At 37.1% G+C, this 21,668-nt stretch overlaps 1 protein-coding gene across 1 annotated transcript in view; it reads right to left on the bottom strand.

Moving 5' to 3' along the window:
* The window catches only part of LOC110033649 (RRP12-like protein), a 39,449-nt gene extending 28,542 nt beyond the window's left edge, over positions 1-10,907 (bottom strand). The window contains exons 1-2 of the mRNA XM_020737700.1: positions 10,839-10,907; positions 10,015-10,650 (exon numbers count right to left, since the gene is read on the bottom strand). Coding sequence (XP_020593359.1) covers positions 10,015-10,524 — 510 coding nt within the window. The 5' untranslated portion in view covers positions 10,525-10,650; positions 10,839-10,907. The remainder of the gene's footprint in view (positions 1-10,014; positions 10,651-10,838) is intronic.
* Between the last annotated feature and the right edge of the window lie 10,761 nt (positions 10,908-21,668).

The following is a 21,668-nucleotide window of genomic DNA, read 5'->3' as shown; positions in this document are numbered from 1 at the left end:
CGGTGTCATATTTTATTAAATTTGAACCTAAACCTGCATTACAATATGTTCAAGCACCTAAACTGATATTGCAAAAGTAAGAATTTGAATATGAAATCAAAGAGCATTAATCATATCTAAACCTGAACTTCTGATAGAAATTAATTTATTCTTCAATGTGAAGATTATGTCATAGATGAAACATTAAGGAACGTTTAGTTTACAGTTTTAGTGGTGTGTTGTAAAGTAATTACATGAACTTTCAAATATTTAATGTTTGGTATGCTGTAAAATAAAAGTGTAGTGAATTTAAAGGGCATTTAAAGTTTAGCGTGAAGCTACGTTTACGTGTGAAGTAATTCTGCTAGAATTGAAGTGAAAACAAGTCCTGTGAAACCTGATCTTGTTTCCCATTGCGCGATTTCTATTGCCTCTCGCCTGCAGGAAACCCTTGCCTACCCTCTCTCCTGCAGGACCCTTGCCTACCCTCTCTCTGGGTTTCATCCATAATCATCGCCGTTGTGACCGAGCCCTCATGATACAGCCACAATTCAAGATAGTCAAGAAAGCAATGATTGGATCTTGGCGTGCATAGACCTGTGAAACTCCCATAGACCTGTGAAACTCCCATCGTTCTCCTACTTTAGTTCCGTTCCTACCCGAGGCTAGAAGCAAAGCAATAACAGGATTGCGACGTATAGAGATGATATTCCATCATTCTCCTCCTTCCGTTCCACTCCTACCCAAGGCTAACTGGAAAGCAATGACCGGATTGTGGCGTACAGAGCAGCAACGGGATTTTGGCATGAAGAGGCCACCAAAATTCCCAACGTTCTCCTCCTTCCATGCTCCCATCCGAAACCATTGAAGAAGGTAACATTTGAAATCTTCTTTCTCCTTCCTCTCACCTGCCTTCACACACTTAGCTTTCCTAAATCCCGTAAATCCATATTCCAAAGGCATTATGGCCTCATTTTAAGAGAAACATAAGATCTAGTAAAATCCTGGTTCTCATGTATTTAACAATATTTTGGTGGTATAAATCTAAAAAGCAAAGTTTAGGATTTAGATAGGTAAAAACATGAGACTTCAATGGTATGTATGTAATTTATTCATTTTTAAGTTTGGCCTCATTTTAAGAGAAACATAAGATCTTGTAAAATTTTGGTTACATGTACTTACGTGTTTACATATCTAACATTTAAACTTTTCTTTTGGTGTGTTTTGGTATTTTTTAATGTTTAACATATTTTATTCATCCATAAGTGTTTTTGGTATTTTGAATGTAGCGAATTTGGATGGTTTAATAGTTGTATAAGATGGGAATGTTTTGTTCAGTTTAGAAAAACTATTTCATGTCCCATTTAGTTGAGCTTGTTAATAGAACATCAATTCCAAACCGATAGGATAGGGTCAATCTATACCAATATCTACGGTTTACTTCTCATTGCCTTGTTGTTTTTTGAATTTTTCAATTGCCTGTGAAGTAAATGGTTTATCAACTTTTCCATAAACTTAGCAATAGTGAGTTGAATATGAAATGCAAGATGTTTTTGATTGACTGTGCCGCCATGTACTTTTTTTAGGAAGATTTAAATACATATGACTCAATTCCCATGTATTTACATATCTAACACCTAAATTTTAATTTTTACATACATATCACTTTTTCCATGCATGAAAGGGTTTACTTCAACTTTTAAAATTAAAATAGTGGTGTTTTTATGTGATATGAAAGTTTTAGGTGATATAAACATAAAAAAAACAAAATTTAGATGTTAGATATGTAAATACATAGGAAATAAGTAGAATCTATGAAGCACGTACAAGAACACGAGGACACGTACACAACATAATTGAAAAAGATAAGATATGACACATCATGAACATGTTTTTATATTTAATTAATTACTAATAAAAACTATATATTTTTCCATTGTTCTTTATTAAAAATATCACTACACAAATTATGTAAGAATAAATTTATCTTCACAAATTTAATTTATATTATAAAATCTCATGTTTATGAAAATAAATTTTTTAAATTAGATATAATATGTTTCAAAAGAATTCATCCAACTTATTTGCTAAAATTTTAAAAATTCTATAATTACAAAAAGGGAATTACTAATACCCGACTCCGACGAATATTAGATACACTTGTGATACTCGATTTTGACGAATGTTAGAGAGAGCTTCAACATGACGAGAGATGGAGTGGTTTTGACAATGAGGTAAAATTAAGGCTATACGTATATTTATAATTTTCTAATTCTCATGTCCCAAGTTCTCAAAATCAAATTAAACTCATGTACGATGCAGTGTTGAGGTGTGTCCCGAACATGTTCGGGCTTGAAAAAAATTCATACGTATTTGGTAATGTCGGAGAAGTGTCGGGGCTTGTCAGACAAGTGTCGATGTCTGATACGGGTATGACACATTTTTAGACGTGCCAGCGCTACATAGGGTAGAATGCATTAAATGCCCCCATCATTTTCTTATGCATGATATTCTACTACTGTTGTAGACTTTAGTGATTCAGTCTGCTATTCTTGGAGATGTATGAGGGGAGAGCTGCTATTCTTTAGCTAGAAATGATTGTTCTTTTCACTTCTTTATTTGCTAGCAAAATCTTAAGATCCCAATATTGCATTCTAAAGTCTAACCCAGTTATACACTTCCAAAATTACTGTTTTAACAGTTTTATCCAATGCATTTCAGTGAAACTGGAATTCAGAACACCTCCCCTCATAAGTATGAACTTATTGGACATAACCAAAGGCTTAAGAATCCCTTGAAATGCCTCAAATAACTCCAAATCAGGCTTCTTCCTTTTAAGAGTTGCAATATTGATATCGGAATTAGGTAGGAACTCAGCGGAACTAGGTAGGAACTCAGCGAAACACAAAAGCAAACTTTTATTAATATAGAAATAGGACCACGACACGATACAAACCAGAAAAGAAATACAAACACAAACTAATCTCCAGCTGGAACCGGAAGAGGAGATCCAAGGGCAGTGGTGGCGTCGGCAAAAAGGTAAGGAGGAAAGGCGAAAGATTGAAGTTGGAGGGTAGATTGAAAGGGTGGTGGATGGCAGATTTGGGGTTTGGAAGCATGGGGCGGACGGGGAAGCTGCAGGTAATGGGGGAGAAGGGTGTGGGTTGATAGCGAAACGAACCGGACAACAAAGAGAACAACTGTCAGTGGTCGGTAGGATGCACTTGGGGTGGCCAGCAAGGCTGAACAACGGGGAGAGGGGGAACAGGCGGCTGGAAGGTGGGAGGGAGAGTTGTACAACAGGGAAAAGGGCGGGGGAAATGCGGTCGATGCTGGGAGAGCCCGGTAGGGAGGCCTAGAGGGGAAAACCGGATGCTAGGAGGGTTGGGGAGTGGGGAGTGGGAAGAGAGGAGATTGGAAAAGATACAACACCATCTCAGAGGAAGAAACGGCCAGAACACCACTATCTCGGAGGGTACAGCCCTAGACAGGGAAAACAACTTCACATAGAAATTTGAAATCCGAAACACTGTAAAACTAAACCTTAATTATCAGATAACAACATTTACAAAAACTCCAATACGGAAATAACAACAAAGGAAATCTCTCATAAGGAAATAATAGCAAAGGAAGGCTCCCACAAAGAAATCACAGAAAATGAAAGTGGGAAAAGGGAAGGGCGGCATTGTCGCCCCCCTATAGCCCACCCAGTCCAATTGGGGCCTGGACCGGAGCCTTATGCCAACCAGTACAGTCGATTGGTTCCTGCACCCACATCTGCCATTTTCCCGCACCTGCATTAGTTTCCCAAGGTTGGGGGATTTCGATCTCATTCGTCGAATCTTCTGGTTCTTGTTTACAACCCTACTGACACTTGGATCCCATTGTCGACCATACTATCCCTTGAAGCATCACAGAAGTCTTCCTCACTTGCGAGCACATGTCGATATCGATCTATTCTCCTGAGACTATGAGCCTCACAAGTATTGTTGAATCTTCCCAAAGTAACCTATGGTCGATTCAACCGGGCATGTGATGAGAGTAACTTGAACCTTCCCGCACGACGGTGGTGTTGTTGGTACAGTGTCGACCTTGAAACCTTGAAATATTCTTGGTTGTATCTGTCATGTATTTAGAGTGGGTGTTTCATTCCTCTCATCTGGTGGCATCACTAAAATTGGTGTCAGTGATGTCACTCTGCTGGTAAGGGCTCATGTGATCCCAGGCTCAACCGGAGGAAGTAGAACGATGTGTTTTGCATCCTTGGTGAAGGAATATGTGTTCTGAATTCATCCTGTTGAGTCCTTCAGTTAAACCGTCATGGACTTCCCAACACAAGTTGGCATGCATCCATAGGGACCACATTACACCATATGTAATCCTGCAATTGGCCTCTGATCGAAAACTCTACAAAACATCTTCGGTCGATGTTGACCCAATTCTCTTTCTTCAGCCACATCAGTGAATACGGCTAGGAATGTCTCTGAGTTGTAAGTTTTAATTTCTCTACCATCTGAGTTGATGTTACGTTCTTGTTGGTCCCACCGTCTATGAAAAAATTGCACGTATTTTTCTTCATAATGTAGCGGGTTTAGAAAATGTTGTGGTGAAGCCACTGCGGATCCCCCATGTCCTCAGTCTGCAAGACCTGTCGAATCACGAGTGTCTCTCCTTCATCTAGTGAAAGTTGGTACACTTCACCCTGTTCCTCAACATTTTCCTCATTGCTAACCTCTTCCACGGTGCCCTGATCAATAAGTGTGACTACCCTACTTGTGGGACAGTTGCAGGCTATGTGATCATAACCATAGTATCTGAAACACTTCCTGACCGGTACAGTGTTGGAGCAACATTTCTCCTGCTTCTTCCCGCTCTGATCGGAAGTGTCATTCCATTGTTCGGGCATGCTATTTTCTCCTGAGATACCCTTGTCGATCGTGGCAATTGAGGGTGACTACTGCCCGACGGTTGCCGCTTGAAGGATGTCTACTCACTGCTCTACTTCTGCTCCTCCACCTACAAGGCTAGCGTTTGGACATCCCAAGGCGTCCAGTTAGGCTGGAGCTACACAATATTACTAATAATAGGCTTCAAGGCCAAGGTATTGGTTAGTGTATGCTCCTCTAGCTTTGTCAGCGCGCACTTCAGTTGTAACTGGTCGAACTGGACTGTGAACTCCTCCATTGAAAGATATCGTTGTTGCGAATCGTGGAGTTTCAGAAAAATGCCGTGACGATAATGAGGGGGAAAATATTTCTTCTGCATGGCTTTCTTTATCTTCTCCCACTTGATAATCTTACTGTTGCCTTCACATTTTCTCTCTCATTGTATGTTCTCCCGCCATAAGGAGACACTCTTCTTCAACTAAATAGCAACTAGTTTGATCTGTTTATCTTCTGACACATCTTTATACTCGAAGATTCGCACAACTGCTTGCAGCTAATCAATGAATTCATCCTAATCCATGCCTCCCCCAAACTCTCGTAAATCCACCTTTATTCTAGTCTCTATATCCTCCAAATGACATCTCTTGGAATTCTCTCTCTGGGAGGGATTTAGAGATCCCACTTTAGGCCTCCTCTGATACTGGATTTTGAAACGCTCTTGCATGTCTTCTCCATTGTTGCAATTATCCATATGGAAAAGATTCAAATTTTCTTCTATTTCTCTCCTTCAACTTTCCAGATCTGGGTCGAGGGTAACCTCTTCCTGTGCCCACTCTTCAATTTCCGCAATCCTCTGTTGAAGGCAACAGAGCTCTTGTTGTATCTCTTCCTAAGTAGGCTCAAGCATATTTCTCCATAATGGCATGGCTAGGGATTAAGGAATGAGAAAGAAAAATTTTGGTGGGGTTAAGACTTTGGTTGTGGAAAGAAAATTATTTGGTGGAGGTGAGAGAGGGTGTATGAGATTTATGGTGGGTGCGGAAAAGTTCCTTTGGTTTGCTAATTTTGAAAACCAAAAAGGGAGATTTAGGATTTGGGGACTATAGTTTAGAAATAGACGGATGCTAGGAAACCCCATAATAGGAATAGGATTAGGCTGGCTCTGATACTAAATAATACTGGAACTAGATAGAAACTCGACAGAAATACAAAAGCAAACTTAATTTAATATAAAAAAGGGCTACAACACAACACAAACCAGAAATAAATACAAACACAAACTAATCTCCGATTAGGACCGGAAGAGGAGATTCGAGGGTGGTGGTGGCGTCACTAAAAGGGTCGGGGTAAAGGGGAAGGGTTGAAGTCGGAGGGTAGATTGGAGGGGTGGTGGTTGTGGTTGGTGGGTGGCTTATTTGGGGTTAGGAAGCGTGGGGTGGTTGGGAAATCTATAGGTAATGGGGGAGAAGGGTGCGGGTTGATAGGGAAACAAACTTGATAGTAAAGAGGATGGTTGTCATGGGTCGTTAGGATGCACTTGGGGTGGCAGGGAAGGCTAGACAGCAAGGCCGATGGCAAGTGGAGGGAGAACAGGCGTTGAGTGGTGGGAGGGAGAGCTGGATAGTAAGAGAAAGGAAGGGGAAGTGCGGCGGTGCTAGGAGAGGCCGATAGGGAGGTCTGGAGAGGAAAATAGTGGTTGGAAGGTTTAGGAAGTACGGAGGAGAGGAGATTGGAATGGATATAAAACATCTTGGAAGATACAGCCGAAACACCACTGACTTGGGCCTTATTTTTAGGGCCAACAACTTCACACAGAAACCTAAAATCTGAAAAACTGCAAAACTAAAACATAAATCTCTAAAAACAAAATTTAAAAAGACTCCAATAGCAAAACATCAGCAAAGGAAAGCTCCCATAAGAAAACATTAGCAACCGAAGACTCTCATAAGAAAATCACAGCAAAAAAAGTGGGAGAAAGAGCCCCTTTATATAATCAAGTAAATACACAGAAGCCTTTTTAATTTAATTATTCATTTTTAAAATATAACCATCACGGTATAGGAAAACACACATTATATAAATAAAAAAGAATATTTAATTATTGAACATGTAATATTAAAAAAAGTATATGATAGATAAGTAGTTAATATAAAAAATAAAAACACTACATCCAATTTATACACAACCAAACATCTCATAAGTATTCAAAATATATTACTTTTACTTTACTCTGCATACATCTAACCAAAACAAAAAAAATATTCCTCTGCATTTATTTTACAAACAATGAAACAGCTTTAGAATTTTCAGAGTACGCTGTGTTCTGAGTTCTCTGCAATCCTTTTGCATTATATTTCATTTTCAACAAACCAAAAAGCAACTAAGAAACATCATTTATATCAGTGGAAAAAAAGGGGATCGATTGAGCAATCAAGTAATGTAACTATCGAGGAATTATCTACATAAATTATTCCTATTATAAATAATCAAATTGACATTAATTGAATTTTTGGTCTTTGGTTTCTTCATTTATATGCATACCCAAAAAAACTAGTTTAGAAAGCACACCTCGCCCATATCTAAGGGTTCGATCATGACAACCAACTTCAATAAAACATGAACTTCAAATCTCCAAATATATGGTTGAACTCAAGTGAATCATTCATCATGACTTATCTTTAAACCAATTAAGTTAGATTTTTTAAAAGAGATTGTTGTCCAAATGGATAAAATAACATATTAGTGTAGTTTCTTTGTCATAAAAATAAAAGTCTATCAAACTTTAAAAAAAAAGATTTTTTGTTTTTTTCTTCATCCTATCCGTCTTCGAGATTTCATTGTAGTGTATTTATTAGTATTAATTATGAAGCATATAGCATTTTAGCATTGACATTGCATTCATTATAATATATTGCATCATTAATTAGTCATTACTCATTAACAAGATTTTCATGAAAATAGTGACAAAAAAACTAATATATAATAATGATAATTGTAAGTCTATCAAACAATGAGATAAAGTAATGGTTTATTTAAATCCTGAAAGGCACCCAATAAAGAAAATTTTAACCACATAAAGTAATACAGCATATTGTAATGAATGCTAGGCTAAAATCTCAAAAAAACTTAGGTATTATTCTAATTTTTGTAGTATCAAATTTGAGTTTATATCATTAATCATGAACAAACGCCTTAGATTTATTATAAGTTTATATCTCCTCGATCAAAATTCGCATCCAATATAGCACTTGCACAATTACTATGAATTTCATAATAATCTCATTTTTAAAGCTATTTTAAATATAGATCATAATCATTACTAATAAAGTGCAACAAAAATATTATATAAAGTAGAAAGACAAGTATACAACTGATGATTCATGAATTTCTCTACAAACAAAGCAAATATGTCAAGGTCCATTCATTAGTCACTTGTTGTCACAGAATTTCCATGCTATTGTTACTCTTATAGTTTTCATCGACTAAGTTTTTAGCCTAAAATTTTAGTTTATTGTGGGATACAAAATTTTATCACGGTTACCTCTAAAATACTTTAGGGACCCTTATCGGTTTGGGATGAGATTGCCACTCCGTGTTCTTATTTATCTTTATTTATATAAATTAACAAAAGATTTGAGATAATAAAAAAGAAGGCTTAAAGCAAATAAAAACTATTTTATGTTGATTTCTACTCTAATTCGATAGGTATTTGAGTGAATGGTATTCTTTCAAGTCATGTATACATAATATGTTTGATTATAAGATCTAATTTTCAAATTTGATACAACTAATTTTCAACTATAAAATGACTTTCGATCCGATGATTGATTCTTTTATTATGTTGATAAAATGAGAAAACTCTATTAGAAAATAGTTCATTATCATTTGAGTGGAATTATGTATTTTCAATTTTTTTAAAATTTATGAATAATTGCCTAAATTAGAAATTTGTGACTATGAATTTGACATGGTGTGTGTGATTATGCATTAAAAAAAAAGGTAAGAACCCATAGACTATAAGATTCCATGCACCAATCATACATTGCTAAAGGAAAATTAAAAAACAAGAAATTGAGACATAAAATAATAAGAGATCAATCCACATTTCTGTTTTCATTGAATTTGAGATATCATTAATTAGGGCAACATGAATAGGTAGCTTGCTCTACAATTAAGACAAAAGGAGACAAATCCCGCTTTGATGACGATTGTTGCATCCCAAAATCATCTTCCTAATGAGGATGAAAAATTTTGTTGTGGAAGAATTAGGTTCTACTGTAGTCTTAGAACCAATTAGCTTATGTTTTTCCAACTAAAAACTAGCTATTCACTTCTTTCTGCTCTGACTTTGGGTTGCATCCAATTGAGAATGAATCCAATTATCATCGTTAGCTGGTTAAAAATCTTTATTTTTGCAAAAGTACCGGCAAAGTTCATAAAGTTTTTTTCCTTGTTTCCATGATACGGATCTCATAAATTCAGAAGAAAGTCTTCAGTAAATTCCAAATGGAAAAAATTGTTGCTTTCGGATATTTGAAAAACAACAAGGTCAAAAGAGAGAATTCAAATAGAAGCATTCTTGATGTTGTAAACAACACTGTAGTTCCTTAGTGGTCAAGTTACATGTTGCAAACACTGTAGTTCCTTAGTGGTCAAGTTACATGTTGAAATAATTTTCTACATACTTTCAAGTTTTCAGTCATCTAACATATGTCAATAAACTGTTTCGGGAAATTGTGTCAAGTAGAATAACAGAACAAGGATGAGAGAATTCAAAGGCAGATCTCACACTTCACATATGTTGTACACTGCACAAAAGCAGTTCATTTTAAATCACAATAAAAACTAAGACGCTTCATAACAATTTTTTTAAACTAACCAGCTTAAAGCTCCTATATTCCAATTTTCCCCTGAGCCAAAAGAAATCAAGAAACCGAGCAGAAAAAGATTCAGATTATAAAGCTCATTCCTTTGCACTTGAGCATCAATAGATGATCAAACATGGCGTCAATTATTTATCAGCTTGGAAATATATGTTCATTGACCAACATAATAAGTGTTCAGGGGGCATTTTTCGCTGATTTTTGAGAAAAGAGACACATTTCTCAAAAAATAAATTTACCATAAACCGAAAGCTTCAGCGCAATACCTTGGAGTTCTCATCTGTGACGCGGTTCAGAAGAATTCCATATAATTGTGATACAGTGGAACAATTCGACTTGTCACCAACTACGAGCATATGCGATATACACTGAAGCGCTGCAATCCGCCCACTCACAGGAAGCGATCCGCATCCCAGAACCCGAACTAAGCTTTCAGAAAAAATAGCCCCTTTGTTCTTCAGAACGGCAGGGGAAACCCTGGGGAGGATGATGGAGATGAACGAAAGCAGAGCTGAGACATCTGGATCGCCACCCGCGGTACGTGGATCAACGCTGAGTCGGATAAAGGAGGCCACGGCGGCGGCAAAATATGCGACGGGGGTGAGTGCCAGACCCTGCTCCTTGAGGGCCTGAGAAATCGCGCCGACTGTGGCACAGATGTTATGGTGTCCCTCCTGCGGGGAATTCTGGAACCTGGCGAGAATATCGGCGGCAATGTCGTCCCCCGAAAATTGATCGCTCTCCGGAGGCTGGGAGATCTCCATCTCCGCATCCATATTGCGAGATGAGGGTGCAGCAATGATTTAACGCTGCGTGGGGATTTCTAGCACGTTCACCGAATTCCTCGCCACAGTCCCGAAGACTTCTTTCCTAGCTCCGGCCGGTTGCACCGTTGCGCCCTGCTGCTTGGTACCAAGAATTGAACGGTATTTGATCAGGATCCAGTCAAACAACAAAATCGACAAAAAGGAGGCTGTTTGGTAGCCGGTTGCCATACAACAAAAATGACAACTTTAAACCCTAAATAATTTTAAATCCCGTTCACCGTCCTGCCTTGGCGACGGGCGGCGAGAGGGAAAACAGAGATTACCTTCGCGACGTCTCCCTTCCTTTCCTCGATGGTTTCGGGTGGGAGCACTAATAATAATTAATGGATAACGAATAAAAATTAATGGCCGAGTCAAATAAGAAGTTGTTGAGCCACTTTTCAATAATAATAATTAATGGATAACATGAAATTGGTCTCATCCGAGTCAAATAAGAAGTTGTTGAGCCACTTTTCAAAACTTGAAAATTCGAAGTAAAATAAATTCAAATATGATAAATTTATAGTAAAAGTAAATGTTTCAACAAGACGAATTCAAAGATTCTAAAATCACTCAATCCTAAAATCAATAGGGTACTCAAATGTTCGTAGAACTTCATTTAATTGAGTGAACCTCTCCGAGTTGTCCGATAGAATGGTCCTGATTTTTTCTTATTTTCAGATAGGACACTCCGAGACACCATAAGTATAGCTCTACCCAACATTGAACCTAAAGTAGGACCAAGAGAATATGGAATTGAATTACGAGATGCGCCGCGAAATACTAGTGTATATTGTGCATTAACAAAGCACCGGACGTGGTAGTAATGCAACTCGAATACGGTGCAACAACGCACCCGAAAGACGATATAACAACACACCTCATAGTCACACTTAGAACCATCATACTTGAAGATACATTGGCTTTATTCAGACTTATGAAGCTCTCACATTGTTGTCCACCACTACGGTTTACATGAAAACTACTACCTACATGGTTCACAACTCATGTGGCTCCCAACTTCGATCTTTATGGTCTACGGATAATATCACAGCTCGTGCGGCTTCCAACTCCAACCCCTACGGCCTACAAACGTTATCTCAACTTATGTAACTCCCAACTCTAGTCCATGTGGCATCATACATTATCACATCTAATGTTGCTTCCAACTGTCAGCCCTATGGCTAAAGACGTTATCAGCTCATGCGACTTCCAACGTCAGCCCCTATGGCCTACAAACGTTATCACAACTCACGATGCTCCCAACTCTGACCACTGTGGCCTATGAACATTATCACAGCTCGTCTAGCTCTAAACTATGGCGTATGTGGCTTACGAACATTATCAGAGCTCGTACAACTTCCAATTTAAACCTCAGCAACCAACAAATGTTATCACAATTTTTTCTGCTCCTAACTCCGGCCTCAGTGGTCTATGGGCGTTATTACATCTCATGCTACTCCGAACTTCAACCTTTATTGCATGCAGACGTTATCACAACTTGTGCAACTCCCAACTCCGGCTCTATAGCCTACAAAAGTTATCACAGCTTGTGGAACTCCAAATTTCAACTTTTGCAGCCTACGAATGTTGTTGTAGATTTTACTGCTCCAAAATCTAAGCTTTATGACCTGCAAATGTTATTACAACCTGTGCAGCTCCCAACTTTGGTGAATGCGGCCTACATACATTATCACAACTTGATGCAAACTAAGTGCAGTGAAGCATTGGCAACTCACGCAAGTATACATGTCATGTCAGCAGTATCCAAAATAAAGTTCAGGTATTAATCTCACAAGGAACGAACTAAATGAAGTATCGGCGACTCACGCAAGTATACATGTCATATCAACAATAGCCGAAATAAAGTTCATATTATCAATCTCACAGGGAACAAACTGAATCTCAAACGAAAAAGCTCCAGTCTACTATCGTCGACCCTAACTTGAATGTTGAAGTTTCAGTGACTATTCCTAAGTTATAAAGTTCAAAAGATCCCATGCTAACAACAGTGAAGAGTTAAGATTTTTCAAATGCTTAAGAGGATCTCCCCTAAAATGGTTCCGTAGGACATCAATTGTTAAAGAATGATTCAACAAGCAGGTGACTAACGAAAGCAATCATCTTCCTTACCCACTTCCAGGAGTCTAAGCAAATTGGCTAAAAAAACTTACTTTAATTCTCTAAAACTAATTTTTAGCCCCAAGAAGTAATTTCTCTCAATAAAGTCTACATTAACCTAAAGACATTATCCATATTCCACGAAGTTAATGTGATTAACCTAATCATTCCGCTATGACCTCTTCCAAATTTCATAATTCACGATATGTATTAACAAATCACTTTTCCAAAACGAAAGTAAAATGAATTTGTGAAGGTTAAACATCACCATTTAAAATAAAGCACCAAATCACAAGAGAAATTTAACATTGATCAATCCTACATCCCCATTTCAAGATAGAATAGGAGAACGACTGACTACTCATGCTCATACATCAACATAAACATTTTATTTGGAAGAAGAAATCAAACACACAAGTCTTTAATAGTTGAAATAAAATCAAATTACACAAAGAACTCCAAAGTACTCATCTCCCTTCCCTCTCACTTGGAATGATAGTGATACAAACACAATGATTCTCAAGCACTCATAAAACTCATTTCTCTACACTTAATTGCAAGTTGAAGATCTTGTTTGGTCTTCTCCTCGATGCTTCGTGCTTCAAAATAACAGAAAAGACCCCTCCTCGATCAAATTCATGACCTTTATATTTCTCATAGCAAAAAGACAAGTCTAAACTCTGAATTGCAAAAAAACTATCTACATGCATCAATTATCATCTAAGCGTCAGGTTGTGACGCCAAGGCACAAAGCACTAATTTTGGACTCATGACATCAGGCGTCAAGACGCCAGCAGGGCAACACCTACTCACTGCATTTGTTGCACTTGCTTTTTGTGCTCTTTGTATTATGGGCAAGACATCTCTGAAATCCACTTGGCAACCGACGATTAGGTGCCAGCAACGTGACACTTAACTTTCATTTGCTATGTCTTCTACATGTACTTTAGGTGGTATTCAGTGCCTAAGCGCCAAAGAGCATGGCCTAGGTGCTCAATATATGGCGCCAAGGCGCCGCTAGTTTCGCTCCTACTTTCCAAGGTCTCGGGTTGCACATCGTAATGGACTGCTCTGAGTGCTTGGCCGTCCAATCCTGGCGCCCAAGTGATGGTATACCACTCGCTCCGTTTTGAGATTTTTCAAGCTTCGACTGCCATCCTTTCTCGAGTCATGCATCAGAACACCAAAATACTTCTATAAAGCATAACATAAACATATAAATAAGTGAAAATAAAGTGACAAATTAGTGCATTTCATATTCATGTCATAACTTATGCATCTCTCAACTCGGGCCAATGCAGACTGTGAACACTATCTTGGCTCATGCAGCTCTCAATTATAAACTCTTAGTCTGCAAACGTCATCACACTTCATGCATCTCCCAACTCCAACCTCAGTAGCCTATGAATGTCATCACAACTTGTGCATTTGTCAACTCTAGCCTCTGTGGCTTACTGACATTATCACAACTTATGCAGCTTCCAACTTTGACTTATGTGGCCTATGAACCTTATCCCGGCTCTTGCAGCTCCCTGACAAGCCTCTCTAGCCTACAAACATTATCAAAACTCATGCAGCTCCCATCTCTAGTGTATGTGGCCTACGAACTTTATCCCACTTCATGCATCACCCAATTCCATCCTCTATAGTCCCACAAATGTTAATATAGCTCTATATTATAACCTGTATGATCAACTTCAACCAACGTAACCCATGGTTCATACAGCTCTCAACTCCGACCTATGCGGCCTGTGAATGATGTTTCAACTCATCGCTACCATCTATGTGCCTATGCGACTTACAACTCCTACAACTCTTTATTATGCCCTTTTGTGGCTAGAAGACCTTCCTGAAACAACCATCTATGTCACATATAATCAACTACTACAATAATTTTCAACTGCGACATATACGATAAGTCGATACTGCACCACTGTCTATAATATATACACTTATTTTATCGCACGAGCATATACTAAGTATAATAACTTGTTGCTTATGGAGCCATATTTTTATCAAAGAATAAATGTGATCTTTATATTGAACCATAATATGTACACTCATTTAGCTTGTGGGTGAAGAAAATCTTATAGCATTAGATATATTTTTAGCATATATAAAATAAAAAAGAAAAGAAAAAACTAAAAAATTGAATCCAATTTGATATTTAAAAATTTGACTAAGGGTCCGTTTGGGGCAGAATTTTCAAAACGCCGTCATACCGTTTGGTCCGCGCTTTTCGCCAGCTTATCCGAAATTGCGTTTGGGTTTTTACACTAAACGCAGGCCGAGGGCCACGTTTCAGGATAAGCAGCTTATCCTAAAACGCACAAGCTGCCCCAAACGGACCCTAAATAGGGCCCACTTCACCGCATTTGAAACATTAGTATTATATAATTATCAACCATTTGCAACAGCTTATTAAGATTATTGATATTCACCATAAAATTTCAACTTATATTTTTAATTTTTTCCAATTTTTCAACATAAATAAATCAATCTGCTTGATTGCTTTGTAAATAGCGATATAATTTAGGTGCTTTGTATATAATTATTCTAGTTATCCAAATCTCACGTGTTTATATTGCTCATGATTTTAAGAAATGTTTTATCGGGCTGGGCTGCTTGGTTGAGGCCCAAGTTGGAAGAAAAATGAAACAATAATAGGGTCTGGGCTGCAATTTAGTAAAAGAATTATTAAAAAATTATGGTGACTATTACAATTTTTTTCAAGTCAGATCGTAGCTAGAAAATTGTCACCATATCTGGACAGGAGTGGTGGGAAAACACATATTTCAACAGTAATTTTTTTTTTTAAAAACTGTCAAAATACAGTTTACATAAACAGAAATAACTGCGGTGCAGCATCGCACCGTCACTGCACCACTGCCCAAACGGACTCTAGATCTTGACAATAGCGCATAACATGCATATATCTTGGATCTAACATTTGACAATTTAATTGTTTATGATTTTGATTTTCAACAGCATTTTCATTGTCATCTTGAATGAATTTGGCGGGAATTGCGGAATTGTTGTTCCATACAATGTAGTTTTCTTGAGTGAGGAGTGGCAGCCAGACTCTTGATGCGAGACATCAAGAACTTTAAAAAATTTTGTATGTTGATTTATTTTATTTTGTGGAGAGATTGTTATTGTTCAAATATTTAATTTCACATGAAAAACAACATAATTTTAATTTTTAAAAATAAACTACATCTTCCAACTCATAGATTAGGCATGTTCTGATTAGTGGGTGAGGTTTGGGTCCGATTTGAAAATAATTTGACTAGAAAAGGGTCAACCCGAAAGCTATTTGAATAATAAACTATTTGAAAAACACAACCGGAATCCTACTTGACCTAGATACAGTTAACCCGAACTTGACTCGTTCAACATGTCAGGTTAATTTTTTAATAAAAATTATACTTCTAAAATTTAACAAATAGTAATAGAAAAATTAAAAAATAATTATTATTAGTATATGACAAACCATGATATAAGAATTAAGAACACAATCAAAATTTTTGTGTTTATTAGGGCATGTTTAGGTTTTAAGGTTCAACCCGAATATGATCCAACATTTTGACACGTCGAATTCTCAGATCCAAATCCAACTTGAAAAACAGTCGGGTCAACTCTAACCCGAGTTTTTTGAGTTTATGAGTTGTATTGACGTGTCAGGTCAATTTTTAACACCCCTAACATGGATAAGCTTGTGCGTGTGAAAAATTAAATTTTAGATATTATATATATAATGATGTATGGTATGTATGTAAATATTTCAAAAATAAAGTATTTATAACAAAAATGGAAGAATAGAACGTTCCAGAATCTAACTTAAGCATTGATTCTATATAATAAATTTATGATTAGTAGGATGACTAGGATCTTTTCGTAATCGCATGAATTGTCTTGCATAAAGTGGGCCCCGGTTTCTTTTCTGCCAACCACAATTCGACCCGCATGGGCTTCTAGGAGATCCGGCAGCGGTTCATCCGCTCCCTTGCATCGGGTAGGCTACACCATTTTATTTTATTTTTTACAAATTAACCCCCAACTATAAATTTAATTGTGAAAATCCGATCGGCTATTTAACCGGTAGAAAGAAACGTTCGAGGTTCAAAAGTTGAATCGGGGTTGAACAGAAAATTCAACCACACGACATATTAAATCGTAGATGTATTTAAAAAAGAGGATATATAAGATTTAAATCCTAAAATTTAATTTTAACATGTCATTTTATCTATGCACAAAACATGTGTTTCGCTATTTAAAATTGAAAATTGTGATTTGTTTTGTGCGATATGAATAATTTTGATGGTATAAATGTAAAATAATAAGATTTTAGGTGTTAGATATGTAAATAAATAAAATTAAGTGGTATGTATGTGAATTGTATCTTTTTTCAATAATGATTTTTTTTCAAGAATTATCAATAGGTCAACGTAATCTTTGAGAGGCCAATGTAGAGAGGGTGAAAGACAATGATGAAGTGAGTCATATTGGTTGACCAACAAGCTAACCAAGCAGTCATTTTTGAAAAAAAATCATTATTGAGTGGTTAAAATGAAAAGCAGATTTTGCAGGTTAAAAGTAAAAGCCTTATATGGAAATTACACATTTAAATCGATTTTTATTGGTGGTTTTGTGCTTACTTTTTACTTAACTTGTCTGGTTAAAATGAAAAGTAATACTTATCTGCTATGTTTGTAAATAAACGTCTTTAAAAGTGCACTGGGAAGTGTGCTTTACTCTGCGATGCAATGTAGCAGATTTTGCAGGTTCACAAGACCACTTTCTGAGAAGAGTACAACAGGACAACAACTGGGTTTTACTGTTGCAGGCATTGTACTGGGAATGCTAGCTTCTTTGTGGTGCATTATAGTAATCAAGATCCTTCAAGCTGCTTTATCTTCACTTGTTAATTAGTGGAATTCAGAGAAGCACCTGATACAAATTCTCCGCCGAGCCTGATTGCTTGTTACCTATTTATGTGCATTTGCTTGGCTTATATTGCAGTGACAAAAGCTAATATACTTCAAACACCTTTATATTAACTCTGATATGTTAGTACAAATTATGTAAGTATTTTGTAACATGTGTCATTAAGAGTTTTTTATGCTTATATGCATTACTGAGACTGATTCAACTGATTGATATGTTTTTTTTTTTTTTTGTACCACAGAATTCTTATGTATTTACAAATAAGAATAGTAGAACCGGCTCTTGGGGTGTCGGGCATAGGTGGCGCAATGACGCTGTATGAAGAGACGGAGGCTAAATTTTGTTAAAGGTCTGAATTTTGGTCTCTCCTGTGCATTCGTACACCCAACACATGAATGCTTAATACTTGTATACATGTCATTCAACTCTTGAGTTTTTACATGCTTAACACATAAATGCTTTTCTCTTTTAACAAAGTATTTGCTTTTCTCACTATACCGTTTCTAGGAGTTCTAACTTTATTATAATCACTGCAATCCTCATTAGCATTTATCTTTGAAAGGATATTTTATTTTTTAAACTTGAAATGATGTACCTGGGAATCTTGAAATTTTAACTTCTCTTAAGTAGGCTTAGGCACTTGTTGTAATGAACCCTAGTAGGAATGTTTCTTGGTAATTCAATTCATAAGGTAAACCACTAAATTTTGGTTTGTTTGGGTATCTTCTCGTCATTAGTAACTTTTTATGTATTTATTTGTTTCTGCTTCTCCTTCTTTAGTGGAAAGAGCCCAGAAAATGTGACCATCATTCTTGTTTCTCCATGGATTCTTAATTTTGGTTTCTTTGACAAGTTTTCTTATGGGGGGATTGAAACATGGATGGAATATGGGGAACAATGTCAACAGAAGGCCACTAAGAGACATCAATAATCTCACCAGCGATGTACCTTATTCATCGGCAATCCTCAAGAGAGGATTGAATGAGTAATCTCTCTTCTTCTCTTCGAGTTTTGAATTGTATAATACAAACCCAATTTTCCTAAATTTTAATCTCCCTTTACTATTATCATCATCAGTGTTGCACCCATCAATGATGAGAACAATGGTAGTTTTGTTGCTCGAAGACCCATTACAAGGTCGTAAGAAATGTCCAATTGCTTGAGCGTTTACTTGCATTTGATCCAAAAGATAGGCCGTCCGCTGAGGAGGTGTGATTTTACGTGTTAGTGGCCCATGGAATTTATATAAATAGTATATCACTAAACATAGGCAGTCCACTGGTTCTAAGCTTTCATTGTTATACCAGGCACTTGCTGATCCATATTTTCAAGGTCTTGCCAATGTAGATCAGGAACCTTCAACCCAAGCCATATCTAAGCTTGAGTTTGATTTTGAAAGGAGGAAGTTGAATAAAGATGATGTAAGAGAATTGATTTATCGGGAGTTACAATAGTTCCTATTTATTTTCTTTGATTGAAATGCATCTTAGGGTTGTTAAGTTTGTACGTATAATGATAATACTTTAAAAGCAAACAGATTTTAGAGTATCATCCGAAGACGTTTAAAAAAATAGTGTCGTTACAGTCTTCTTTTAAACAGTTTTAACGAATAGGGGCAGGATGGTCATTTCTCCAGAAAAAGCTGCCCCACAGCTATTTTCACACAGCTGCACCAAACAGACAGTCAGTTTCTTCGCAGCTGCATTCCCGCAGCAGCTTCCTGGGGCAGCGCAGCTGCAGCGGCAGCGCAGCTGCAGCCGAAAAGCTGAGAAGCTGCAGTTGCGCCAAACAGACCCATTATTTTTACAATAATATGTTAAAACTTTTTACAATAATATGTTAAAAGTGGCTCTCCTAGAAACGGTATAGTGAGAAAAGCAAATACTTTGTTAAAAGAGAAAAGCATTTATGTGTTAAGCATGTAAAAACTCAAGAGTTGAATGACATGTATACAAGTATTAAGCATTCATGTGTTGGGTGTACGAATGCACAGGAGAGACCAAAATTCAGACCTTTAACAAAATTTAGCCTCCGTCTCTTCATACAGCGTCATTGCGCCACCTATGCCCGACACCCCAAGAGCCGGTTCTACTATTCTTATTTGTAAATACATAAGAATTCTGTGGTACAAAAAAAAAAAAAAACATATCAATCAGTTGAATCAGTCTCAGTAATGCATATAAGCATAAAAAACTCTTAATGACACATGTTACAAAATACTTACATAATTTGTACTAACATATCAGAGTTAATATAAAGGTGTTTGAAGTATATTAGCTTTTGTCACTGCAATATAAGCCAAGCAAATGCACATAAATAGGTAACAAGCAATCAGGCTCGGCGGAGAATTTGTATCAGGTGCTTCTCTGAATTCCACTAATTAGCAAGGAAAGATAAAGCAGCTTGAAGGATCTTGATTACTATAATGCACCACAAAGAAGCTAGCATTCCCAGTACAATGCCTGCAACAGTAAAACCCAGTTGTTGTCCTGTTGTACTCTTCTCAGAAAGTGGTCTTGTGAACCTGCAAAATCTGCTACATTGCATCGCAGAGTAAAGCACACTTCCGTTTATTTACAAACATAACAGATAAGAATTACTTTTCATTTTAACCAGACAAGTTAAGTAAAAAGTAAGCACAAAACCACCAATAAAAATCGATTTAAATGTGTAATTTCCATATAAGGCTTTTACTTTTAACCTGCAAAATCTGCTTTTCATTTTAACCACTCAATAATGATTTTTTTTCAAAAATGACTGCTTGGTTAGCTTGTTGGTCAACCAATATGACTCACTTCATCATTGTCTTTCACCCTCTCTACATTGGCCTCTCAAAGATTACGTTGACCTATTGATAATTCTTGAAAAAAAATCATTATTGAAAAAAGATACTTGACCTAGCTGTTATTCAAATGCTTCCGAATGCACATTTTCTTCATTCTCTTCCGCCAAATGAAAGTCGATATCACTACGCGAATGATGTCTTCTTATGTAATTATGAAGTGCCATTGTAGCACAGACAATCTGTACCTGCTTCAAAAAATTGTAGAGAGGCATATCACAGAGTATCACCCATTTCTTTTTCCAGACACCAAAAGTCCTCTCAATTACACCACGAAGTGATGAATGTCGTTTATTAAACATTTCCTTTCTTCCTCATGTGACATTACTTGCACGTGGGAAGTCTGGTATGTGATATCTCGTATCAGGGAATGACTTTAAATACCCTCGTTGCAATGGGTAACCAGCATCAACCAAGTAATACTTGCCTAATAAATGGAACAATTAGTACGGAAATTCAAGTTATTTTAGGGATCCTAAGTAATAATTGCATAATAAATTGAACAATTCGTATGAGTTCGATCCCGAGCATACCTGCAGGTGGATGTGGAAAGTTGCTATTAGGATCCCGTGTCACAGATTTAAAAACTCGACTGTCATTTGCGCTGCCCTCCCAACCAGCCTTAACAATAGTGAAACACAGATTGAAGTCACAAACGGCCATGACATTTTGGGTGGGGCTACCACAACGGCGGATAAATTGCTTACCCTTACAAAGTTAACTATAATGAATCCGAGAGAATACCTTGAAAAAGAGCATATATCGTGCATCACATGCTATCTCAACTGGTATCTGCTCAAACTTATAATCTGAGGGTCTGATGACATGAGAGGACAAGCTAACAAGGGCGCTCAATCTGATTGAGAAATACATGCTTATTGTTTCTGATGAGTGTTGAAATCGCTCCATCGCTCCTCGTATAGACTCGTTTTGGGATAATATGAACAGTGTTATTGCGAGCGCCTCACATGGATTGGTCCTGGAGGATCCATGAAGACCGTGAGATCCTACGAGTAAGTCCAGAAGATCGATAAATATTATCTGGCTCATTTGAAACATATTACAAAAGCGTGTTGGGTGCCCCGCAAGCAACTCTCCAACCCATTTATCGCCAATATAAGAAGATGTCATGCATGGCGATCGATCAATGTACGTGTTATTGTATTCGTACATCAAACATATTGTCGTCAGAAACATCCATCTT

The sequence above is a fragment of the Phalaenopsis equestris genome, unplaced genomic scaffold (genome assembly GCF_001263595.1).
Source record: "Phalaenopsis equestris unplaced genomic scaffold, ASM126359v1 Scaffold001247, whole genome shotgun sequence".
Classification (NCBI taxonomy): Eukaryota; Viridiplantae; Streptophyta; class Magnoliopsida; order Asparagales; family Orchidaceae; genus Phalaenopsis; species Phalaenopsis equestris.
This window is presented reverse-complemented; position numbering and strand designations above follow the sequence as displayed.